The sequence below is a fragment of the Abramis brama genome, assembly GCF_963993115.1.
Source record: "Abramis brama genome assembly, chromosome: 11".
NCBI lineage: Eukaryota > Metazoa > Chordata > Actinopteri > Cypriniformes > Leuciscidae > Abramis > Abramis brama.
Genome location: NC_139973.1, coordinates 9,710,708 through 9,737,802, shown reverse-complemented (window position 1 = coordinate 9,737,802; position 27,095 = coordinate 9,710,708). Strand labels below are relative to the sequence as shown.

The 27,095-nt window shown below is 36.6% G+C and overlaps 1 protein-coding gene across 2 annotated transcripts; it reads left to right on the top strand.

Annotated features, from left to right (window-relative positions):
• Positions 1–1,186: 1,186 nt before the first annotated feature.
• Positions 1,187–27,069, top strand: camkva (CaM kinase-like vesicle-associated a). Of its 2 annotated transcripts, none has more exons than XM_084129463.1 (11): positions 1,187–1,350; positions 21,735–21,842; positions 22,054–22,185; positions 22,407–22,481; positions 22,869–23,007; positions 23,254–23,374; positions 23,660–23,735; positions 24,103–24,239; positions 24,328–24,406; positions 24,809–24,896; positions 25,046–27,069. In XM_084129463.1, exons 2-11 carry the CDS (start codon positions 21,748–21,750, stop codon positions 25,295–25,297), a joined length of 1,194 nt encoding a protein of 397 aa, XP_083985589.1. In that variant the 5' UTR covers positions 1,187–1,350; positions 21,735–21,747; the 3' UTR covers positions 25,298–27,069. The 2 variants fall into 2 exon arrangements, with proteins under 2 accessions (XP_083985589.1, XP_083985590.1); XM_084129464.1 differs by lacking the exon at positions 1,187–1,350 and adding an exon at positions 11,255–11,379.
• The last annotated feature ends 26 nt before the right edge of the window (positions 27,070–27,095 follow it).

The following is a 27,095-nucleotide window of genomic DNA, read 5'->3' as shown; positions in this document are numbered from 1 at the left end:
TTTTAGATATAGGCCTACAGCACATGCCCTTTTGCAGAAATAACTGTAATTGAACTGTAAATAAACAGGCATTGTTAAAAAGAAAAGAAAAGAAAGAGTAGGCCTATTTTGCAGCTGTTTCTTTTTGGACTTGGGTCGTTTTGTTATGCTGTACCTTTGGAACTCTGTGACTTTTTAAATATGATTATTCTTGTCTTGAATTAAAGAAAGCTTTTATATAAAAGCATACATAATACTTTCAGAATGATGCTCTGGTCAAACTCAGGCCCCTTAAACTTTATAGGTATAGCTTGATTTATCTACACTATATAGAAAGTAAGTGAAGTGGATAGAAAAATGCTTTTTTACAAGTTGTTTTGCCTTTATTTTACAGGACTGCAACAGTATGTGTGTGAGAAAGGGGTAAGTAGGTCCCAGATTGGATTTAAACAGTTTAGATTTCTTTATAAATGGCTAGTTCGCTTCAACCAAAGTAGTAAAATAATATAAAATTTGTGCCCTTAAAAAAAAAAAAAAAAAACTTTTCTCCCGGTTTCACAGACAAGGCTTAAGCTTGTCCCAGCCTAAAAATGCATGTTTGAGCTGTCTTTACTGAAAGCAACGTGCACTGACATATCTTAAAAGATTTCAGTCCCATTGTTTTGTCTCAAGATGCACACCAGTAATGTGTTTTTCTAAGGCATTATAGAAGCTATATAAATGTCCTAATTGAACTAAGGCCTAATCCTGGCTTAATCTAAGCCCTGTCTGTGAAACCGGGCCAAAATGAGATATTATGACAAAAAAAAAAATATATATCTTTGAAAGTGTAATATTTCATCCAATATATTAAGACATACATTACAGAGACATGAAAATGTACTCCATAACAGGAATTACCCAATTAATGGGAGCCTTTTACTCTTATCCTTTAACCTGCAACTGTTTTCGACCATTTTACCGTTTTGTGTTCTCATAACAAACCAATACCTGTATGTTAATGAACGTTAAAACTTTACGTTTTGATACGAAAAGATTGTATCCTCAGATATAGTTGTGTTAAACCAGCAAAGAGCAGTTTCAGCTGCAGCACTAAACCCTATACTGCACCTCTACCTGAGAGAGAGAGAGAGAGAGAGAGAGAGAGAGAGAGAGAGAGAGAGAGAGAGAGAGAGAGAGAGAGCAATCGAGCGCGCGCTCTAAGTGCAGGTTTCTGGGTTGGCAGCAGAGCGCGCGAATAGAGCGTGGCACGCGGAATATTGGCCAAAAAATTAATTACCGGGAACTCAAACATCAGGAGACTCTCTGGGGGAAGCGATCAAGAACGCCACCCTTCATACACCTATTTCTCTGAATCGCTCAAATTATCCGGTAAGTCTTCGTGGTTACATCAATTCAACCTATATGGTTCTCGCTGAATGCGTATATTTGTTTCCCCTTACTGATTTTACCCAACGCTTTCGTAGAAGATTGTGTCAGTTACGTTTAAAAAACCGGGTCGCTATTTTTCTTTTCTGAAGCAAATTCACCTGTGACACCACCTGTAACTAAAACTAGTGGACTGCACAAACTCTTTACACAACTTTAAGAGGTTCCGCGCACACAAAAGTATGCTTACATCAAACCTAAATCATCACTGCGTATGTTGTGCGCAAGTGGAAACAGCTGTTTCTTTCTTTAGTTCGTTATTTCTTGACAGAAAAAGTTCTGTAATTCATCAGTTCATCCTCAGTTGATTTCTTTAATGAATGTTAATTAGAAATTGATCCCACCACCAGTGCAGTAGCCTAGTTTGAACCTTTTTACTAGATGACAAAAGTGCAATTTTGGAATGTTTAGAATTCTGTGTGGTATTGGCCAACATTGTGATATGTAATTTGTTAAACCAAGTAAATACTTACAGGTAATATACATTTTGTATGGATGCTTCTTACACTCTTGCGGTTAATAGATTTGAAATTTTGCTTTTTTATTTTTTTTTGCAGTCCATGACACGATGCCCAATGCTGCACATAATGACATTTTGAGGGTTTTGTTTCAGCGTCTGTAACAACATCTGTGTTTTTGTTCTATATATCTCAAACGTAAGACCCATATTTATGCTCTGATTAAAGTGGTTAATAAATGTATATACTTAAATTGTGTAAATTAGTGTAAAGAACAGAGAGTACTGCTGTTACAACCTAGCAGACTACTCTGCATGACTTTTTACTTTATTGTGGTGGTCAAATTTACTTCATTATAAGATCATTATGACATTGGTAACACTTTACAATAAGGTTCATTAGATAACATTAGTTAATGTATTAACTAACATGAACTAAAAATGTGCAATACATTTGATACACTATTTATTAATCTTTTTTAATATTAGTTAATAAAAATACAGCTGTTCATTTTTTTGTGCATGTTAGTTCACAGTGCATTAACAAATGTTAGCAAATATTGATTTTATTAACGTATTGGTAAATGTGGAAATTTATATGAACTAAGATTAATAAATGCTGAAGAAGTATTGTTCATTCTTAGTTCATGTTAACAATTGTAGTCAACTAATGTTAACTGATGAACCTTATTTTAAAGTGTTACCCATTTATTTAATTCATAAATGTGAACAAATAGGAGACATTTTATAATGCAAACCATATAAATAACCTAGTAACTTTAATGACAGACAGTGTGTGTGTGTGTGGTGAATAACCAATAAGCTACTTTGTCTTATCTTGTGTTGTCTTGGAGTAAAAAAAAAAATGCTTGTGTGTCCATCGTCCAGACAAACAATGGAAAGTGTTTCAAACCCTCCCCATCTGGTCAGGCATGATCTTTTTAAATCTGCAGATGCATAGCTTTTGTAGATGTTATATGTTAAATTATAAGATAACTTGCTTATTCAAATGATACTAGTTCTGTCATTTAAAATCCACCAACATGATTACAATAAGCAGGCATTTAATTTGATTTCCCTACCATCAAGAACGTTAAATTATATAATCCTTTATATTTTGGTGGCCATGATTTTATCTTTGTTGTTCATTTCTAATTTATATATATATATATATATATATATATATATATATATATATATATATATACACACAGTGGGGAGAACAAGTATTTGATACACTGCCGATTTTGCAGGTTTTCCCACTTACAAAGCATGTAGAGGTCTGTAATTTTTATCATAGGTACACTTCAACTGTGAGAGACGGAATCTAAAAAAATCCAGAAAATCACATTGTATGATTTTTAAATAATTAATTTGCATTTTATCACCTACCAACCAGTAAGAATTCTGGCTCTCACAGACCTGTTAGTTTTTCTTTAAGAAGCCCTCCTGTTCTCCACTCATTACCTGTATTAACTGCACCTGTTTGAACTCGTTACCTGTATAAAAGATACCTGTCCACACACTCAATCAAACAGACTCCAACCTCTCCACAAAGGCGAAGACCAGAGAGCTGTGTAAGGACATCAGGGATAAAATTGTAGACCTGCACAAGGCTGGGATGGGCTACAGGACAATAGGCAAGCAGTTTGGTGAGAAGGCAACAACTGTTGCCGCAATTATTAGAAAATGGAAGAAGTTCAAGATGACGGTCAATCTCCCTCAGTCTGGGGCACCATGCAAGATCTCACCTCGTGGGGCATCAATGATCATGAGGAAGGTGAGGGATCAGCCCAGAACTACATGGCAGGACCTGGTCAATGACCTGAAGAGAGCTGGGACCACAGTCTCAAAGAAAACCATTAGTAACACATTACGCCGTCATGGATTAAAATCCTGCAAAGCATGCAAGGTCCCCCTGCTCAAGCCAGTGCATGTCCAGGCCCGTCTGAAGTTTGCCAATGACCATCTGGATGATCCAGAGGAGGAATGGGAGAAGGTCATGTGGTCTGATGAGACAAAAATAGAGCTTTTTGGTCTAAACTCCACTCGCCGTGTTTGGAGGAAGAAGGATGAGTACAACCCCAAGAACACCATCCCAACTGTGAAGCGGTGGAAACATCATTCTTTGGGATGCTTTTCTGCAAAGGGGACAGGACGACTGCACCGTATTGAGGGGAGGATGGATGGGGCCATGCATCGTGAGATCTTGGCCAACAACCTCCTTCCCTCAGTAAGAGCATTGAAGATGGGTCGTGGCTGGGTCTTCCAGCATGACAACGACCCGAAACACACAGCCAGGGCAACTAAGGAGTGGCTCCGTAAGAAGCATCTCAAGGTCCTGGAGTGGCCTAGCCAGTCTCCAGACCTGATCCCAATAGAAAATCTTTGGAGGGAGCTGAAAATCCGTGTTTCTCAGCGACAGCCCCGAAACCTGAAGGATCCCTGCTGCAGTGTGTGCAAACCTGGTCAAGAACTACAGGAAACGTGTGATCTCTGTAACTGCAAACAAAGGTTTCTGTACCAAAAATTAAGGTCTGCTTTTCTGATGTATCAAATACCTATGTCATGCAATAAAATGCAAATTAATTACTTAAAAATCATACAAGATTTGAAAATCATTTAGATTTTCTGGATTTTTGTTTTAGATTCCGTCACTCACAGTTGAAGAGTACCTATGATAAAAAATTACAGATTTCTATACTTTGTAAGTGGGAAAACCTGCAAAATCGGCAGTGTATCAAATACTTGTTCTCCCCACTGTATATATATATATATGTGTGTGTGTGTGTGTGTGTGTGTGTGTGTTTGCAACAATGGACTGTTGTGCACTTCTCCCCATAGACTTCAATTGTGAGTCCATAATTGTCAACGTTTTATGTTTATCAGATTTTTTTTTTTCTGTGGTAATGGAGCTTAACTTGTATTTAACCTAGGATATTTCTTTTAAACACTCTCAGCCTGTAATTTAGTGGTCACAGTATTGCTTGAGAGGCAATTATTTCTTATGTAACAGTCAATGATTGTTGCACTAGTTGTTTAGTTGTTGCATTCTGGGTTTTTTTACTCATGAAAGAGGAGATAAATAGTATGAATCTCGTTTTTGTTGTAAAATTCGTTAAGTTTCTATTGTGTGTCCACCTCTTATTCTTTTTGACAATTTTATCTGTATCCATCTGCTCAAAGGAGTCCATCTGCTAGATTTGATGATGTTATGGCATCAATAGATAGAATAGCATAACTGACCTTGCTCTCTGTGGCTACCATAGAAGACGAGCACAAAGCAGCCCGGACACCGTGTTTGTGTATGTACAGTATGTGTGTGTGAATGCAACCCACGGGCTAAAACACCCACCACCTCTGATCAAAACACCATCCTGTTCTCCAGAGCTCTTAGCAGGGCCCGTCATCCCTTTATATAACATAACACCTGGCCCACCTCCACCCCCAGCCAACACCCGCACTGCACCAAAGGTGATGAACAAGAGCACACCCTCCCCCTCCCCACTACAGTTTTCCTAAAACTGAATCAAAACAAAACACTTTTATAAAGGCGGACCACTGGCCACAGTAGTTATAGTTTTTAGCCAGAACTTTCTATCTTTTCTCAACAACCTGTTGATCAGTGTCTCAGACGGAGGTTGCCAAAAAAATATAACTAAACTAAATATAATCCAGTGATTAGGTATTTTCAATGTGCTCTTTTCCACCATTCAAGTGCCTGTTGCAGAAATATTAGTGCTCAGAGTTTTGGCTATTTATGACTTTTTTTTTTACATAACGTTTCATAAACTACCATTCAAAATATTGGGGTATATATATAAATAAATAAATATTTTTATTCATCAAGTGTGTGTAAAATTGTGACTGAAACGACATTTAAAATGTTACTTAAATATTTCAATTTCAAATACCTGTCATTCTTTTGAACTTTTTTCATCCTAAAAAAATGTTTTCAAAATTGTTAATAATAAGAATGTTTCTTGAGCACCAAATCAGCATATTAATGATTTCTGTTGAATCATGCGACAGTGAAGACTGGAGAAATTGCTGCTGAAAATTCAGCTTTTCCATTACAATAATACATTACATTATACATTGATATATAAAACAATGAAACATAAATTGAATATAAAATATATACAATTAGAAAACAGTTATTTTAAATTGTAATAATTTTTCACAATATTATATTATTGTTTTTTAATCTTACAAACCCCAAACGTTTGAACGTTGTTTGTAATTTTGTGGAAAACAGAAAACCATTGGCTGCATCTGAAATTGCATACTTCCCTACTATATAGTATAGGGCGAAAAACAGTATGTGACAAAAGAAGTATGTCCGAATTCACAGTATAAAAGAGTAGTCGAAAGTACCCAGATGACCTTCTACTTCCGGCGAGATTCTGAAGTGTGCATATGTTGTATACTTTACTATCCCATGAGGCCATGGGAGAGGCCTGTGAATGGCAGTGAAGCGACACAACTGACGCTGGTAGGTCAGGTGATAATGACCACATGCCGAATGTAATATGTCCAGATTACATTCATACTACACACATTAATACTATATAGAACATACTTTTTTAGTGGTGTTTTAGTGGTGTTTTTGAATGCAGCAATTGTTTACAGGTGCATTATGTAATAATGACATTTAGTGGTTGAAATGGGTCCTGCTGTCAAAATTAGAAATATTGGAGAGAGCGGTTTCCTCCGTCCCCTCCGCCTCAGACTTGATGCTTAGGCAGGTTGCCAGTTTGAGGACACGCAACAGGAATGAGCGCAGTTGACAATGGAAGACGCTGAGCATTACACTGTAAGTTAATGAGTTGATTTATCCACAATTTAATATGCCTCTGGTCATAGAGCTTTTTAGATGGATGGTGAGGCTTTTTAGTCAGGTACAGCAATCTCAGACCCACTTCATTTGCTGGCTTCCATGGCTACAATAATCTGTTTTTTCCTCCAACTGGCATCCTGGGATGTCGAAATACTATGGAGTAAATTGGCAGTGGGCGGGATCACACAGACCAAAACAAAAACAAACATTCCGACACGGAACAGAACACACATTACACACTGTAGCATTGTGTTTCTTAGAAAGAAGTAGGCTATGTGAACTTAGAATGTTTCCTAAGTATCTGCAAACATATTATGGTATTTTTATGCTTTAGTGGTCGAAAAACATTACATACAGCACCTTTGATTTTTTTTTTACAAGGTTCCAATAATCATGGAATACTTGGAAGTATCAGTGTATTTTAAATTTTGATTTCCAGGCATGGAAAAGTCATTGAAATGAACAAAATTAAGAATTATTAAAATTTAAATAGTGATTACAATTTTATTCTAATAACCCTAAGCTCTAAAATATTTAATTGACTAAAACTTTTCGCAAGTAATTCTTGAAATCTAAATCTAATCTAATTTATTTCATTTTTAGACATTAGTGTTTTTTCATAAGGCTTTTTGTAAAAGCATAGGTTGTATTTAAAATATATGAATAGTGCCAAATACCTTTCCAGAATGCATCAGTCAATCTGCTATTTTACAACATATAAAATAATAATATTATCTGCAGGCTACAGCATGCTTGCATTGAAAGTAATAAATATGTAGAAAATGCAATAGAAATACATTTTTAATTGTGAATGATGGTCAGATGTGTCTAAACCTGTGTCTTTAAAGGTCTCCTGAAATCAAAATTTAAGTTTTTTGGGTCTTAGGATGAATATGTTAGCCTCAATGTTATAAATAAGCTGGTGTGTTCCAAAACAATGACAAAATTCACATTTAGGAGATATAAGCATTCAAAACTTACAGTCTCTCACTTCCGCTAAAATGGATCACGGATTTTTATGATGTCACCGCGGACTTCAGCTTCTCATCACATCTTCTGTCCAATCAAATCATCTCTAGAATCTGAAGCGTCCCGCCCCCTATGCTATAAATACCAACTGGTTAAAGTGACCGTGGCTGTACCTGACTGTACGTTCGGCAGTAAATGCATGCTCAGTGTCGTGCTCATCAGTTCCATCAGTTAACTGTTGGAGTTACTGGAGTTACATATACTCTGGGATGTTGTTTATTTCGAGTCGGAGTGATTGTCAGGCACGTCTGAAAACAAGTAACTTTAGAAAACTGGATCATGACTCTTTTTTTGAACGATTCAGTTCGATTTGGCGAACTAGTTCGACCGGTTCACAAAAAAAGAACCGGTTAACGAACCGGACATCACTACTGTTGTCACGTCACGGAGCAATATGGGTTGGAGATGTGTGTTCGGTTCCGTTTTAAGAATGAAATGGCTAGAATTTATTCACACCTCTAACGTTACTATTGAATCCAATGTATTAGCGCTCAGATTCGTTTCCATGGTTCTGTCAAGTATACTACTGCAGTCTGTGAGGTAAACTTGAAAAGGCGGAGGAGCCATTCAATATGTCCCGCCTTAGCTTCCTGTTTCAGTGGAAATTACATCAACGCATCATACAAAGCTGCGCGTTTCAAGGCACTTCAGTGGGCCTTTAAGCAGCAGAACTGTTATAACCTGATTTAGTTTTAATCACATGCTCAACACATGACTATATCTAGAAAATCAGTGCTTAAAACAGTGTCACTATTGCCATAGCCGAGAAATTTGAGATCGCGAGATCTCATCTGTTTTATTTCTGTCTAAATAGAAACCTCCAGTTGACACCAAATTCCCTGGAGCAGCTTCTACGGATATAAAATAAGAGGATGAGTATCAATGTGTCTGTGTGTGAATGAGAGAAGAGAGATTGGAGTAAAGAATTACAATAGAAAAATAATAGGACTGAATCTACAGTTTCTGAGTTTTATTGGGGCCCATAAAACTCAGCATCACACATGACACATGCCCTCATGACCTAGATTAATGCCCCCAAGAGTATCTCAATCTGTCCTGTCTCCTGACAGAAAAGACACTGATTTCAAAAGTGATAACTTTATTTACCATGAATATGAGATGCAATCAACTGTGTCTGTCAATTTTACATTTACATGTTATTTTATGTGAAAAATACATATAAAATACAATAACTTTCACTTTTCTGGTTAAGTATTACTCTGCTAGCTTCAGAGAGTGACTGTGATTTGACTGTCTGTCCAAACTCAAATGGGACTTTAAAATGGAGATGTTAATTAATATTTCACCCACCCCCTCATTTCACATAGTCAACATTTCCATTACCATCTGGGGATGCATTAGTGCATGCAGGTCTAATGGATCTGGACTTATGGACATGGTTAATGGATTTGTTGGAGTCATTAGTTTCACACAAGTTCATGGGATATTAAAGCACCACAGCTGCGTAATATTTCCAGTAACAGTAGATAATGGTTCTCTTGGAAAGTCTAGCCTATTTATTTTAGTTTTAACATTAGCTCGAGTCCAATTTAATTGAATGTTCAGTAGGGTTTCATTGATCACAATATCTTTCATTTTTTTAAATTGAGTGTTGATCTTCATTCTTTTGAGTAGATTAAGGGTTTTTGTCTTTGTAAACTGGGTCTGATATTTATATTTAACTGTCTCTTTTTTAGGTTAGCTGTAGGTTTAGCTGTTACAGTTGTTTGAAAACAATGGTTTGGGTGAGCAGTGAGAATATGGAAGCCCAGTTGGTGTAATGTGGAAAGCTCGGAGGGATATGTTTTATTAAATTACGAGCATTCAGGAAATATTGTTTGCTGCTAACACACCCATCACTGATTCCCAAAACTATTTCCAACTCCACAAGAGAGCAGTCTGATGCAAGACTTCCAAGGTAAAGCTTCAGAATTTGAGACTTCTCTTGAGAAGTGCTTTGGTTCTCTCACTGCAAGCTAATACTTGAAAAGCAGCCATAGAATAAAATAGAGCAACATCTTTGCTTTTATAGTCTGTTGGAATCCAGAAGCTATTGCTTTTCCCTCCTTTTTTGTTGCCTGGGAAACGGTGTTATCATGAGGCGGGTGCTTGTTGTTAAGTGATCCACCCTCAATGTTTTTCGGTGGAAGCATGCCCAGAACAGGCAGGAAATGAAGTTAACTGAGCAGCACTCTTTGTTCAGTGCAGTGGCATAACACATTTTTCTGCAGTCTGTGAAAAATATTTTCTGGAAGTTATTGGTTAAAAAATAATCGAATAGCATTGTCTTCCTACTGACGTCACAAAACAAAACCCTTTTATTTTCCAACTTCTCCACTCCAGCTGCCAGTAATATAGATCATTTTTCATGATCCATTCGATTCCTGATGAATAACCATTTCATTTTATTTATTTATATAGTTGGTTACTATTAGTTAGTATTTGCCCTGACACTTACAGATTTATTTAGAGGAAGTGTTGCATTGCTCATTGCTTCATTTAATTTCTTCAACTAATAGTTTCATTATCTTTAGTCTCAGCCTCAGACGTCACACCCTCGGATTGTTGGCTGAACATCTGATGTATATGGCACACAAAATGGGAAACAGTTTGGGAGTTTCAAAGTCGTAATCTGATTGGTTGAATTCTCCAGAATTTCCGGGAGACATGTGTGTCGCGTTCTTTAAAGGTCTGCCTGGAAACAAAGCCGTTGTGACGCCAAACCTCCTCATGGAAGAAAAAAGCCATTGTGTTTACAACTGACAATGAGCACTTATTAACATCAACTAAACTATGGATTTTGAAAAAAATGCGTTGGTGTTCACAGCACCATTGTTATACCATTGCTGCGTTAAACTTGCATGACGTTTCTGAATTTATTGCACACCGGTCTGTTATTGGGGGGATATCGACTTTACATTTACATGCCTTTAAACATGACTCTGAAGAAACAACTCCAACAGTGAAACTAAGAAAAACGTCACAATCAGTCACAATCAGTCACATTCTGTTTCCTCTGAATCTGAGCACAGTTGATCCAAACCCATCTGTCACAGGACAGATCATAATCAAAGAGTCTTGATTTTGGTCATAACTCAGTTGTGACAAAACATTTAGTAACTTCATTTTGCCTTTGCGTAACGGACATAGGCCAGTAAGAGCTGTGCATGCTCAAAAGCAGGTCGAGTTGGACCGATTACATTTGCACGGCAGAATAGTACAGTGGGATTTAAGTCATCTCCCACACTGGTCAAGGACACACATCTAAACTTTTTGGTCATATTCCAAGCATACCTTAGGGAGAGATTTTCGTGAGTCCTTAAATGTAGAATTGTGTTGTGTTGTGCAGTGCTGCGCAAATGACCAGCTCCCCTCTTGAATCCACCAGCCCAACTGCTGCTGGCTTTACTCTAAAGCAGCCGCACTGTACTGTACCACTGCATTTATGTATGACTGTAACCAAGGCAACAAACAACATAAGGAACAGAATGGACAGATTAGCCGACTGGGTGTGAAGCAAATCCAGGGTTCTTAATACGCACAGAATCCCTCCAATTAGCCATTGCTCAGAGAGACCTCGCGGGTGTTTTTGGGAAGGGAAGGTTCTGACTGCAGCAGCTTGTGGCATTGTGGAGGCATTAGACAGGTAAGATAAGATGCGCTGCCCTCTTTGAAGGTTGTATTGTGCTCTTTGATGTTGCCTGTTAAGTCTCAGGAATGTTTTGACTCACACTCCATATGACCGTTTACACTACAAAAAGTACACTTGTACGTTTTAATATGGAAAAAATGTGTAGTTAATGTGTAGTGAGTTCCTTCATTTGTGTCAGAATTCTCCTTGTTGTAACATCAGAGGGAGAGTTTTTTTTTTTGTGCGTGTGTGTCTCGGTGCTGTACTAAGCCATCTGGCACCTACTGTTTCACCACAGCTTGATAAGATTCACCCTTTGAAGAGGCCTAAGGATCCTGCTGTCCGCTAGGCCTGTGGTGTCCATCTATAGAATCACCAGAAATCTGGTGTGGTGCGTTATTTAAGAGTCATGTGTAAGATATGATGTGTTTTTGACCAAATAGGAGGAATTCAGTTCTGAGAAGAATGATTTTAAATGTATCTTCTAAGATTTTTTTTTTTTGCTTGTTAGTGTAGGTTATATTAACAGTGTACTTGGCAGAAAACATGGATTTACACTTCTAAATTTGGTCAGTTCAAAGTCGCACCTTCCTCAGATCATTTGCTTTTAAGTCCCCCTGTAGTCAATAATTGAATCCCTTAAAACTCATATTTAATCACCAAAATTACATATTTAAAAATGTTTCCTTGAAAAAAATTTCTTCATGCTTTAAAATAGCTTGAATGTAACTCTACACCCTTGCCTCATTTAGTACGCTGTTCTATGAATATGCAAATTAGCCCCGCCTCCACTCACTCACACCAGCTCAGAGATCTCGTTGACGATCACACGTTGACGTGATTGGTTACAAGGTATAGTTTGTGACATCAGAAACACCAGTGATTTCAAACTGCGATTTTGAGACTGTCTTTGGTTCACTGCAGTTTTAAGGAGAAAATACCCAGCAATGGTGTTGACATGAATTTGCATATGGTTTGTCTTAAAGCATATTAAAAACACCACATACTGTAGACATATAAACAACATTAAAAGCTTGATTTTCACCACAGGGGGACTTTAAGCATAATTTACCCACCTTCAGGTCTCATGATACTTTTTATCTATTGTGGAACACAGGAGGAGATTTTATAAAAAATTATATTGATGATATATATGTTAGTGCTGGGCGATATGGCAAAAAATTCCAGTTTCGATTTTGATGTTTTTAATGTTACAATATGTAACATTCTCTTTATTTACTGGTTAAAAAAAGTTAAATTCCAAGTGCACGAAGTGATCAACATGGTGTAAATTTAAAACAAATGAATTGTTATTTGTTAAGTATCTCTGCACAAAATATGCATGAAATATGAAGGCAAATATTGTACAAACTTATCTTAAACAGTGTCTCAAATCTCGTGTCTTGCATCTTTTTCAGCGTCTCACCCATGAAACGGCACTCTAAAAACGTGGCACTCAAGTTAAAAAAAAAAGTTCAACTCATGTCTAATAACTTTTCCCATCCCACTGCCCACTGCAATTACACATTTCTCAGTGAACAGGTTTAAGATTAGTGATGTCTTCTACATTCATAGAGCGTCACACAAGAGCGGTTAATCAGGCGCGCCATCATGTGGTCGGATCATTTTCTTGTCTTAACTTTTAACATTTCTGAATTGTCAACATGTGTAATTGTAATGCTTGTTAACATTTTTATTCAAAACCACAATTTCTCGATTTAAAAAGAATAAAATCGTGGCAAAACAACAAAAAAATCGTCCAGCCCTAATATACTGTACGTATATGTATAATATGCAGATGCAAATGCAAGGTGTATTCTTCATTTGAGTCATTATGAATAGCTCACATTTGTTTTTACTGCACATCATGAATATGGCTATATTTTATTTCACAATATAATTGTGAGGAATATTGTTGTAAATAGTATAATGTGGTAATAATACTAGATAATGTGGTGAATAACACTATAATGTGGTAAATAACACTAGATGTTATTTATAAGTGTTTTTTCTGTGTTGAAATAGGTCATATAGGGTTTATGCAAATTTCATTCCTCCTGCTTTATGTAAATTAGTGAGGTCTTTAATAAAGATTATTACCGTAAAGATTGTAAGCCTCAGGTCTTCTTCTAATGTCCATCATTTGTTCATAGCTCTGTGGGAGGGTCAGTTTAACAATTTGACTTTAGAAAGCACAAGAATAGCATTAGAAGGCCCATGTCTGACTTTTTTTTCTTCTTTTTTTTATAAAACATTTCTAAAGCTATTTAAAACTGTAAAACATCCTAGACAGATTTATGTTTAGGAAATAGTTTTGTAGGTCATTGAAGTGTAATCTTTAATTTTCTTTTAGACTCAGAAGCAGCATTTAGATTGCAGTTTAATCTTTCTTGAGGTGTCTGGATGTCTCAGGCTTTAATACATTTTTAGTCTCCCGACAGTTTTGTGCGTTATATGGCAAGTGGGGATAGAAATGTGTCATGCATGTAAGGCTGACTGTACATTATCCCAGCTTATTACTTACCAATATTGACTTGAGTAAATTTTTTTATGATTTAACTGTATAATATTTTTAAGCTTCCACTAAGAAAAGTCAATTATTGTGTTTATAATGTCCATGATTACGCACAGTCACTCTTTGTCATATGATTTGGGACAGTTCCCTTGTTTTTAATCAAGCCTCAGCTTTCATGGCCAGAGTACATTTATAACACACAGCTTAATGCTATGATTGTGCCAAATGAGAGACAAAACAACATGATGCACCATCAATTAGATTACTAAGTACCCATTTCTAAGAATAAACTCATCCATATGAATGTGTTTTGATAAATAATGTCCCTCTCCATTTGTTGACTCACAGCTAATTGATGTTATGTCTCTTCATTTGTTTGATTGCTGCTAGAGAGCATGTTTTTTAGCTAAGAGGAGAATAAAACACTCTTGTTATGGCTGATGGAGGCTTGATGGCCAATATAGAGTATTAAATGCTGAAATGAAATTGAACATAGACACACACACGTAATGGAATTACTGGACAAATTGTAACTGGGTTATTGTAAGACATTTACGGGTTTCTCTATACAAAAAGTATGTAAATCTGCATGTTTTTAAATGTATTTTGCTGTTCCTTGTCATTTTGTGCATGTTAACTATTTTTTATTTAAACTGCTCCGAAGAAATTTTAATTTCTAAAATGTTGCACTTTAATAGCTTAAAGGCCCCGATATACTTCAAGCGAAATCGTAGAATGAACTGATGTGACGTCATTTCGAACAAAATCAGGCCAAAACGAACTTTGTTTGGAGTTCGTTTTGGGAGTTCGAAACAGCTTGCCAAATTGAACTTTCCAAAACTTTCCAGGCTGATAAACACCTTTATACTACCATTGTGGTGGTCTGTGGTGATTACGTAATAGGTAGTTGTGCGTGGAGGCTCTGCCTTCTTTCCCGTGGAAAGCTTTTCCAGTTAATTTCTCCTCACGAGTCCGTTGAAGTCAGACTTGACCTGTAAGTGAAAACATGAACACACTGGAGGGCTGCTTTATAATAGAAAATGAAGTTGTACTTCTGATGAAATGAGACACTGACACTGTTTTGTATGTTTAATACGGTAAAGCTGCTTGATTTTAAGCAATCTATTGTATAAAGTGCTACATAAACGTGAAGTGACTTTATTAGAGTGCCGAATTGCAGAGCTCGTGCAAACATATCCACATTGCTATAACCAGATGTTTTTTCTTATGCTTTATTTAAAAAAATGCTTGCTGTTTTCTCAATTTTGTTGTTTGTTTCTTGAGAGGAAAGCATGCAGCCCATATTTACATTTTCATCTAAACGTCTCTCTCATCAGTGTGAGCGGCGTCAGAAGTTTGATTACAGTATATCGCAGTATATTTTATCCCAAAACGAAGAACAAAAAAGAACTTTGCCGTTAGTATATGGGCCTTAAGACTCACGGTGATGCTTTAGAATTTTTTCATATTAACTAATGTAGTTAACAAATGAAACCTTATTGTAAAGTGTTAGCGAAATCTCTTACTTTTGATGTCTTGGCAAATCTGAGCTCAGTTAAAACTTTGCTGAGATCTCTTTTGAATCTCTAGAGTAGATGCATGTGAGACGTTCTTTTTTTTCAAGAGAAATATATGAGACACAGAAGACAAAAGTCTCCATTTGCTTTCCATTTAATCTCTTTGCTGTCTAGGGCAGATCTCATCTGTTTTTTATATTTCTGCTTACTGGTAAAACAGTACAGTTGAACAGTCCAGGTAATCTCCCAGCACACAAATTAATCCAAACATAATTATTTGTTTGAACAATGCTGGTCCTGAAACAATTCCAAAATCTTATATGATGTTAAGCTCAATAGGCAGTTTGTAGCTTTGCAGCATGTCTCATAAAAAAGGCTGAGTGACAGCAAATGTAGACACGGCTGGCAGCTCTGCAGAGAGAGAGACAAACAATGCTCAAGGCTTCAAACTGAATGTTCAGCTTTACAGAGCACAGACAGCTTTCCCGTCGAAGAGACACATGCACACACACAAATACTGAAGCTTGATTGCATAATTTATCAGAAACAAAGTTAAAGGGTTATATTGTGTCAGTGTCTATTATTTCCTAATGCAAAAATACAAGAGGCACAGATGACCCCCAATTTTTTTTTTCTCAGTGTATTTACAATTATTTTTAAATACACTTTAACAGTTTGTTTCTCTTTTTGTTTAGCCTAAGACAGTTTAGATAAAGGTAATAATTATCCCTGTAAAGCACTTTTGAGTCAAAATATAGAATAAAGAAAAGTTTGCATATGTATTTTTGTTAAGTATCATATACATGAGGCTTTTTTGGCTCTGTATGATATAGTGAGAATATGGAGCTCATACTGGAGGGAAAAAACACCTCAGTTTTTATTCAGAAGCCCAAAGTGAGCAAAAATATGCAGTTTGGTGCAGTTGCTGATATTTATATGGTCAAAAAAATTCAGAAATTCTGATAACTTGTAATGTAAATCAATGAGATTGTTAGAGCATAACAGACAACCTGTAAATATTCATGTAAATATCAGATGTCACTCTATATCTCCCACTAATATATCTTAGTAAGATGTTATATGCTTAGTTGTATGATCAAAGCTCTGTAGTTTTTATAGTGGGGGCAAAACTTGCAATGCAATTCAATAATGATTGAGAGATTCCTCGGGTCTTTATCGATCCTGGTCGTCATTCACAACCCAATCCAATCCCAGCCCAATCCAACCCAATATTCATCATAAACAATATAACAAGATTTTTTTTTTTAAAGAATGTCTGTTTTCTCATTTTAAGCAAATTTTTTGCTAGCGACCCAAGGAATGTGAATGGGAATTTTTTTCTACACAACAACAATTGAACTCAGATGACTTAATGAGTGCAATTCACCTTTATGCCTCAAGGTGGCAATGTATGATACACAATGATGTTTCACTCATAATTATTGCAGACATAAAACAAAAGAATACACAAGTATCATTGGCAAAACTTGAATGTAAAAGCAAGTACTGTACACAATCAAATATTACTGTTACTTGATGGTGGATCTGGTGAAGAAGCTGTCAGCAATCAAAATTTTTATTTTGAAGACGTTGAAAATGATAGTTTTGAGAATATGGTTGAGATCGCGAATATGAGCCAGATGCTGAAAGTACTGGGGAAATGAACTGTGACAATGACAGTGATGATTGCAAAAGGCATCTGCTTGAATTGAACCCTTCCAAGTTCCAATTGTTATTTAAGTATCAGGAGAGTTTTTGCGGCAGTTAGAAATCCATCCACAATGTTAGATATAAATCTGGGTTGCTAAAGACCTGAATATGTAATAATGATTGGCGAAACATTCATGCTTTTAAGGATTAAATGTATGATGCATCATATTTGAGAAGCTGACTTGGATAACCCCACTGCTTAAGAAACCCACTCTAAATCTAGCACTTCTAGAAAATGACAGACCGGTATCCCTTCTTCCATTCGTTGCTAAAACACTTGAACGACTCGTGTTCAACCAAGTCTCTACCTTTCTTGCACAGAACAACCTCCTGGACAACTACCAGTCTGGTTTCAAAAGCGGATACTCAACTGAGACTACTCTGCTCTCGGTTATTGAGGCTCTGAGACTGGCAAAAGCAGCTTCCAAATCCTCAGTACTCATCTTACTGGATTTGTCTGCTGCTTTTGACACAGTTAACCACCAGATCCTCCTATCAACCCTCAAGATGAAAGGCATCTCAGGAACAGCACTCCAATGGTTCAAGTCTTACCTCTTAGGTAGGTCCTTCAGGGTGTTATGGAGGGGTGAGGTGTCTACGTCGCAACGTCTAACTATTGGGGTGTCTCAAGGCTCGGTGCTTAGACCACTTTTCTTCTCCATCTACATGTCATCACTAGGATCTGTCATTCAGAAACATGGTTCTCATTTTTCCTGTCACTGCTATGCTGATTACACACAACTCTACAGAATTGTTTGTGGTCTTGACCAACCCAGCACTTCATCACAACTTCCTCATTCAGCTGGGTTCGTCAACCATAACTCCATCCAGGAACCTTGGAGTTGTGATTGACAACTCAGTCAATCCTGCCCAGTCCTGCAGATTCCCCTTATACAACATTAGGATGCTAATGTATGCTACACAACTCCTTGTCCAAGCTCTTGTTATATCCAGACTGGACTATTGTAATGCTCTCTTGGCAGGTCTTCCAGCATCAACTATCAAACCTCTGCAACTGATCCAGAATGCTGCAGATTGGTCTTTAATGAGCCGAAAAGAACGCACATCACACCTCTCATAAAATCGCAGTGGTTGCCAATTGCCGCTCACATCAAATTCAAGGCACTGATGTTAGCCTACAGAACAACCACTGGCTCTGCACCCTTATATCTTAACTCATTCAAAAACCTGCGTTCTGCAAGTGAACGGCGCCTTGTGGTACCATCCCAAAGAGGCACAAAATCACTTCCACGGACCGTTACCTTGACCGTTCCAAGCTGGTGGAATGACCTGCCTATCTCAACCCGAGCTGCTGAGTGTTTAGCCATCTTCAAGAATCTACTAAAGATGTATCTCTTTCGCCAACATTTAACTTAATAATACTAACACTTACTATTCTATATCTATTATATTAAAAAAAATACTTGCTACGTGTGCTGCGCTGGTCTAGCTGAGACTGGTCATGACATTTGCATATTGTTGCCCTATTGTTGATTTGACTGCTTCTATTGCTCTCTTCATTTGTAGGTCGCTTTGGACAAAAGCGTCTGCTAAATGATTAATTTAAATGTAAATATTTGTTACTCACACTTTAAGTGCTTATGCAAAATGTTAACATTACTAAATACATCAGTCCCAGTTAGGTTTTTAAACATCTCTTCTGAACTGTCTTTAAAGCACCTCTCTCCCCTCATTACCATGCATATATTGGCCTTGCAAAACTAGTGTCTCCTGCAATCATTGGGGCCAAGGGGAGATTAATTAGAGACCTTAGTGCTCCTCTGACGGGCAAAGCAAACAGCCTCTCTCTCAGCCTGTAATTTATGTAATGCCCCCTTTACTTTGGATATCAGGAATGGCTTTTTTTCTTTTCTTTTTTTGGTTGATACTCAGTTGCTGGGTGGTAATGGCGCTTCAGTCTGCTCTCCTGCCTTTTCTGGACTATTCTGGGAGAGTGGAGGAGAGAAAATAGGATGTTTTTGTACTGTAACATAAAACACAGTTTCAGAGTAAGTTCAAGCCCAGCAGAGTTCAGAGGCGGGCAGTGCATATGAACTATTGTGCTGGTTTTTGTCTTGGTTCTTTGTTAATGTTAAAAGCCTGAAGGCTTTAGAGACAAAATCCTGTCACATTATCCGGTGGAGCTTCAGTGTGATTGAGGACTGTCATGGTGTTTGGCAAATTGTTGGGTCAGACCCGAGCAGCGGTGCAATTGTACTGTCAGCCTGATGTGTAATTGCTTGTTTGTGTGAGGCCTTTTTGTCGTTTCTTTCAGTATGTTATACTGCATTAGATAATAGCTGTCCTCCCAGCTCTCAAAACAGTTAGGTGACATTTTTAGAAGAGTCATAGAGTTTTGAGAGTCTATTCAGGCTTTTCAGAGAAGATTAAACTAACGGAGTATCACATGATGTGCTGCATAAGGGGAATTTAACACTGGTTGGGGACTTTTGGGCTCTGCGTGTGATGCATTTAGATTTTAGCTTCTTTGGTCGTTTCACCAGTTCACTAGTTCATTTTAATGTAAAACGCTGTTGTGTTTATTACCGAAGGAATAAAGCCCCAGGAAACCTTTAAAAAAGTGCACATTAAAGCAAGTACTAGCACAAAGAGAAAATGCTAAGCTATCATGCTTTCTAGTGATACACAAAAAAAATGAAGCCATGTTTGTCATGGCCAAATTATATATTTTTTATTCTAAGATCAATTGCAACAGAAAGAACAACCATCTTTTTCAGAAAAAGAAAGAAAAAATATCTTTGCTATTTTTCTTCAAAATATAACTTGCTCAAAAGTTTCACTGCCAGGTGAAACTGCCAGGTTTTATTAAAAGCTAATTGTTGCAGCAGTGAATTCAAGGCATTGTTTACCCCAAAATGATCATTTACCCTCACATTGTACCAAATTACTTCCTTTTTTTCCATGTTAAACACAGAAGAAGACATTTTGAAAAATGTACAAAAAAGTCTTCTTTTGTGTTTGACAGCAAAAATACCCTCCTTCAAGTTTCAGGGTTAGTAAATGATGACATAATTTAAATTTTTAGTTCTTTCAATTTATATGTTTTATTTTGATGGGACCCAATATCGCTCATCATTTAGTATCCAAATGCAACTAAATTAAGACTGTTCAATTAAAGTCATTTTTATCTGTCATTTTTAACGGTCTTTTCCTATTGCTTGCTCTCAGATCTGTCATAAATAAGTATGAATACTGTTCAAAGAATCAGAATTTTTCAGAGCTACTTCCTGCCACAAGTGGAAATTGTCATTTTTTGTCAATTTTGGAATAAATTGTAGGCATTACTCACTACTGGTTATGAGTGTGCTGTCTGCCAAATCTCTCTCTCCCCCTCTTTCTCACTGACTTTTCTCTCGCTCTCAGATAAATGAGAATTTATTCCTCTTTGAGTTCTGGCTCAGACGGAGAGAAATGCAAAGGGTCGAGGAGCTCACTTGCAGCTCAATGGAAGGAAAAAAAGAAACAACTGTGTGCATTTTAATTGTCAATGAATGAATGTGGAGCGGCATCGCAAGGCTTCACAGCAAAAACTTCTCTTCATAATTTATTAAATTCACACCATCATCAACACATTTCAAAACATGCACAATTAAAATGCGCACTCCAAGGGTGGATAGAAGACAAAAAATTCTCTAATCATCAACGTTATTGTGCATTGAGAGGATGATAATTTTCTTGGCAATGTTGAACATGTAAGATAAAGGAGGATTAGACTGATGCAGCAGTGTTGATATGTACCTCTACATTATTATTGCTGCAACAGTGGCTCTTTTCAGGTTTTTGCTTGTATTGTTATGTGTATAACACTGTTCAAAAGTTTGTGGTCGTTCAGAAGTCTCTCATGCTCACCAAGGCTGCATTTATTTGATCAAAAATACAGTAAAACAGTAATATTGTGAAATATTATTACAATTTAAAGTATATTTTAAAATGTAATTTATTCCTTTGATCCTTCACAAGTGCAGCTTAATATGTTTGAGAACTGTGACTTTTTTTTCAGGATTCTTTGATGAATAGGAAGTTCAAAAGAACAATATTTATTTGAAATGGAACATTTTAGCAACAATGTAAAAGTCTTTACTGTCACAATTTTTATTGCGTCCTTGCTGAATGAAAGTATTGATTTCTTTCAAAAAAAGAAAAAAATATTACTGACCACAGTATGAATACAGTTCAAACACAGCATGTTTGAACTGTATTGTATTATATTATATTATCATGGTATGATTTAAAAAGCACCAAAGCATAGTGCTGCTTATTCAGTGCTGTTATATAATTGCAATATCATCTTATAGTAAATATATTTCAAAACATTTTCAGAAGGAAATATTAGTGTTGTTTGCCCATTCAAAACTCGTCACTATGATGCTAGAGTGTTATGGGTGTTTTATTACTGGCACAAATCTCATTCTGGCCCCTAGATATGCATCCCTCCTTCAGTGTGCTGTAAATTTATTATGCACCAAACTAAAATAATAAGCTCAATTGAAATTGCTTAGAAAAGTAATAACCCACATTGCCTCAATAAACCGCATGGTTTGTGATCATTCATGCCAGTAGTGCATCCGATTCTTTTGAAAAAACATGATTTTGTGTTTGCTTTCCAGGGCAGGAGCAGCCATGCCATTTGGCTGTTTGACTCTGGGAGAGAAGAAGGACTACAACAGTCCTTCAGAGGTCACCGATAAGTATGACCTGGGACAGGTAGTGAAATCGTGAGTACAAATCTATCTACCTCTTGCTTTATTCCTGTTTATAGTAATCTTTCTGTGCAAAATGTATGCTTGAGAAAATGCTACTTTTTTGCATTTTCTAAATACAAGCACTCTTCATTACAAATTATTTCCCAAAATTATTTCCAGGTTTAAATTAGATTAAATCCCAGATTTTCAATGTTGACTCAGTAGCACTGTTTATTGTCACCAGGGAGGAGTTTTGTGAAATCTTCAGGGCGAAGGACAAGAACACACTGAAAATGTACACCTGTAAAAAGTTCCTGAAGAAAGATGGGAGAAAAGTACGGAAAGCAGCCAAAAACGAGATCCTCATCTTGAAAATGTACGTTTTCCGCGCAGGTTATTTAGATGTTACACATTTTAGTGAAGAAAGGTGCTTGCAGATGGTGCTCAGTGCTTAAATTTGTTTAAAAAGAATAGCAGAATGCAGTCGACTCTTTACCATGCAAATGATTTTATTTTTGCAGATAGTCAGGATTTCTTTTCAGTTCCTAGCCTGCTTCCTTTCACAGTGTCACAGTTTCTCTCTGTCTCTCCCTGCAGGGTGAAGCATCATAACATCCTCCAGCTGGTAGATGTCTTTGAGACGAGAAAAGAGTACTTCCTCTTTCTGGAGCTGTAAGTGCTTTGAGATTTTTGTGTGTGAGAGGGGAAAAGAACATACAAGAATGTGAATGAATACTATTTGCTTCCATTGTGATTAGATTTTAAAGAAATACTTAAACAAAAATGAAAATTCTTTTATTATTTACTCAGCCTCATGTTGTTCCAAACCCATGTCACTTTCTCTCTTCTGTGGAACACACACACACACTATATATATATCCCCTGACAATTTTTCTTTTAGGTGAACTGTTTCTTTAAGTAAAGATGCATTTGCTTTTTTTGTAACTTGATCATTTTTATCTATAAACCAAAGAGTTAACATCTTTGTGTAATCATCCTATACATTGCAAACACAAATTTGACTATAACATTTGGATATTTGGTTTGGCTTTACTTCAGGGCCACAGGAAGAGAGGTGTTTGACTGGATCTTAGACCAGGGCTACTACTCAGAACGTGACACCAGCAATGTGATTCGGCAAGTGCTTGAGGCTGTGGCTTACCTACACTCTCTCCACATCGTTCACAGAAACCTAAAGGTGACTTGGGGCTTCACTTCCATCTAATGGTCACCACATAGTATTGCACCAGAATACAATCTCAGACTAGACACCGTAAAGAGTTCATTTACACAAAAAGGAAAATTCTATTATCATTGATGTGACTTTCATCTCTTGTTTTTTTTTTAATACAACCCTAATAATTCCTATAAAAGGTTTTGCAATGTGAAGTTCTTGAGGTTTAATACAATTTATTGCTTTTATTACTATATCTCACCTCGTCAGCTGGAAAATCTGGTCTACTACAACCGTCTGAAGAACTCCAAGATTGTAATCAGTGACTTTCACCTGGCCAAACTGGAAAATGGTCTCCTCAAAGAGCCATGTGGCACACCAGAGTACCTTGGTAAGGAAAAGTGTCAGAATTTTCAGGTGTAACTGCACCCTATTAATGACTTACGGTTAATGAGTTTGTTTACAGACACCTAAAACCTAAAATAAAACTCCAGAAAGGTGTACAATATGGGACTTTTAAATACTTTTACTGGATGGTTACACCACTTTTTTTAGCCATTACATCGTAAATGTTTTGCAAAAATGTATGAAACCAACATGAGCACAAACAGTGCATGTCCAAAAGATGCGCTTTAAACTATATTTTAAATAAAGTTCACCTTTTCGTCATTTATAGCTCCAGAGGTGGTTGGCAGACAGAGATATGGCAGACCAGTGGACTGCTGGGCCATCGGCGTGATCATGTACATCCTGTGAGTCCATGCGTCATCATCTATACATTTGATTCATTGTGTAAGACAGCCAAACATGTTCATTTCATTGTGCTCTTGAATGAGATCTTTATTTATTAGTAGACCCCATAGATATCTGTTTTGGAGTCACTTGCCTGACACGTCCTTGGAGTCATTCATGAGTTCGTCAGCATGTACATTCCATTTCCTGTAGTCACATTGCGTGTTAGATGATCCATTGCCACTCTGTAAGTGCACTGCATTTCCTGTATCTAATTCTCTCCCTAATCTCTCCCAAACAATCAATTGTTCATGTAATGCTACAGTCCTAATTATCTTCTTGCCCTAGGAAATTTTAACACTCTGGTCATATTATCATTTTCAACAGACTGTCAGGAAACCCACCTTTTTATGATGAGACAGATGATGATGAATATGATAATCACGATAAGAACTTGTTCCGGAAAATTCTGTCTGGAGAATACGAGTTTGATTCGCCCTATTGGGATGACATCTCAGATTCAGGTACAATAGTCAAATCACTGTAGAGTATGTTTGGAATTAATAGGGTTGTGATCAAAACATAAATTCAACTTAGCCATCTGAATTGCAGCAAAAAGCCTAGTTGCATGTTTAATGGATGTGGACCAGGACCAAAGACTGACTGCACAGGAAGCCATCAACCATGAGTGGTAAGGAGCCTTTTCCAGTGGCCTTTATAGGTAACACTTTACAATAAGCTTCATTCGTTAACATTAGTTAATGTATTAACTAACAATGAGCAATACATTTGTTACAGTATTTATTAATCTTTGTTAATGTTAGTTAATACAAATTCAGCTGTTCATTGTTTGTTCATGTTAGTTCACAGTGCATTAACTAATGTTAACAAATACAACCTTTGATTTTAATAATGTATTATTAAATGTTGAAATGAATATTAACTAAGATAGACGTATTGTTCATTCTTAGTTAATGTTAACTAATGTTAACTAATGAACCTTATTTTAAAGTGTTACCCTTTTATAATTAATCTTTGCAGTATTGTTAAAAAAAATAACTGCTGTGCATTTTTGTGTGTGTTTGTGGTTTAGGATATCTGGAAATGCTGCCTCAGACAAGAACATCAAAGATGGCGTTTGTGCTCAGATCGAGAAAAACTTTGCTAAAGCTAAATGGAAGGTAAGATGAGTTGTGTCTCGTTGCGTTGAGATACACTACCATTCAAAATTATATGGGTTTACATATTAAAAAGACATTTTAATTTATTAATTATTATTATTATTATTTAAAACATATATTAAAACATCATTATTATTATTGTTATACAGAAAGCTGTTCGTGTAACCACCATGATGAAGAGACTCAGGGCTCCAGATCAGAGTGACTCTGGAGCCTCTAGTCCCGCACTGGGAGCCTCAGGAGGACCTGTTACCCCCAGCACCACCCCTGTTCCCCTGGCTGCCACACCAGTGCCTCCCCACAGCACCCTGGTCGGCCAAGATCACCCCGAGGCCCAGGGGCAGGAGGCATCAGCTCCAACACGGTGCAATGGAGAGATGTTGACATCCCAGCAGCGTTAGTGGGGAGACTAGGGAGGAATATAATGCTGGATACATTAAGATAAATATATCACAAATAGAGCAGCACCATATTGACCATCTATTGGTGGAGCAAAGTTCAATTGTGCTTAGAAGCTTGATCGCCATTTTACATTTTCATTTGTGCAAAATGCTGTAATCTACGAAGAATTTAAAATGTAAATCCCAGACCCATAGTAGTCTGTCTGTATTTTCTTAAATAGATTTATCAAAGAAATATTGTTTGTTACTTCTCTAATAATACACACTGATTTAATTTCCAAAACTTGCCATTGTTAATTCAAACCAATTCAAAATTAATTCCTCCTCCAAACCTTTGCTGCCATTACAGTTTATTTGTTTGGTTCTTAGTTTTAAGTTTATGTGTTAAGTTCTGTTTGTGGGGTTTTTTTCAGCTTTTTTTGTTACATACCTGAAACTTGCAAGTGGAAAACCATGATATGTTCTAGACTTTTGTTTGTCCCACATTGCAAGTCTTGAACCTTTTTATTTTTTATAAATACAACCTAATGAGATTAATCTTAAAGCCATTATAGAAGATAATGCCATCAAACACAAACAAAATGTATATTATGCTTTATGTATATTTATGAAATATACAAAGGTTAGACTTTGATGTAGACTTTCATATAGACCTTCTCCAATTGTCTGTTTGATGCAGAAGAGCACAGCTGCTGAATTACAATTCATATCAATATTTTGCGTCATAATATTGGCTAACTAGCAATTAAAACTGCTGCTGTACTTCATTAATGTACAAATCATAATGTTATTATCAATACTATCATCATATCAATATAATATTATTTGGTGTTTTTGTACTGCTGAATCATGTTTCTTTTTCTTTCGCTGTACAATCCTATAAGGAATTATGTAGCTCTTTTTATTCAATCTGCCCTTATATCTGTATTCTGAAGAGCACTGCATTTTATATAGAATGCAACTGGTGTCATCAAGTCTTATACATTGAGGACTATGGGTTTTCAGAACGTTCTGTAAATGTGCAGTACAAATGAAGCAATATGAATATTGCTGTAATACTGTGAAACTGCTATACAGGTGATAAGATGTTCCTGCCATATTTCATACAGGTAGCCAAGCAATTTGCTCTTGATGGTCATTTGTGTTCTCGACATGATCTTATAGCTGTGTTTATTATGTCCAGTTAATGTATTCTGCCAAACCCAGACTTTATTTTTACTGTCCACGTGGAGAGAGATGAAAAAAAAAAATTCTTTAAACTGCAAATCCCACTGTAGCTACTGTCCATTTTGGCCTATTTATTTGTTTAATGTTGTTAGTTTTACTTAACCGTCTTTAGCATGACATCATGGTGATCACAATCACATGTTTATTTTAAAGCATTTGCTAAATATACTCCTCATTGTATATAGCTTCACTGAGTTGTATCTGTTAGTATTATCTCCGTAATGTAAAAGGTAATGTAAGGACGTACATTTTGTTTGACCTCTATGTGCAATAGTTTGACCTCAGATCAATTTTTTTCCTGTTTATGTTTTCCTCTTTAGGATGCACTGACTGCAGGCTCTGTGAACATTGAAATATATTTTCTGAGAAAAGTTTTCGTAATAGAAGACAGAGCAGAAAAATAAGTGATCGTAAAATCAGTTAAATATGTGTGAATGTGATTCGCATTTTCATGTATCAGCTCAGCCTAAAGTATTTGTCACTTTATTTGTGGCTTCTGTATTTTGTTACTCGATATGCAGAATAAATGTTTTTGGACAGTGTAAGTATCAGTGGTGCTTCTTATTTCTGG

What these genes read in the sequence shown, in the direction of transcription:
- camkva (XM_084129463.1), top strand. Translation starts at nt 21,748, where the DNA reads ATGCCATTTGGCTGTTTGACTCTGGGAGAGAAGAAGGACTACAACAGT. An exon ending in GGATGACATCTCAGATTCAG is followed by an intron (nt 24,240 to 24,327) that starts GTACAATAGTCA and finishes TCTGAATTGCAG; the next exon opens with CAAAAAGCCTAGTTGCATGT. An exon ending in TTGCTAAAGCTAAATGGAAG is followed by an intron (nt 24,897 to 25,045) that starts GTAAGATGAGTT and finishes ATTGTTATACAG; the next exon opens with AAAGCTGTTCGTGTAACCAC.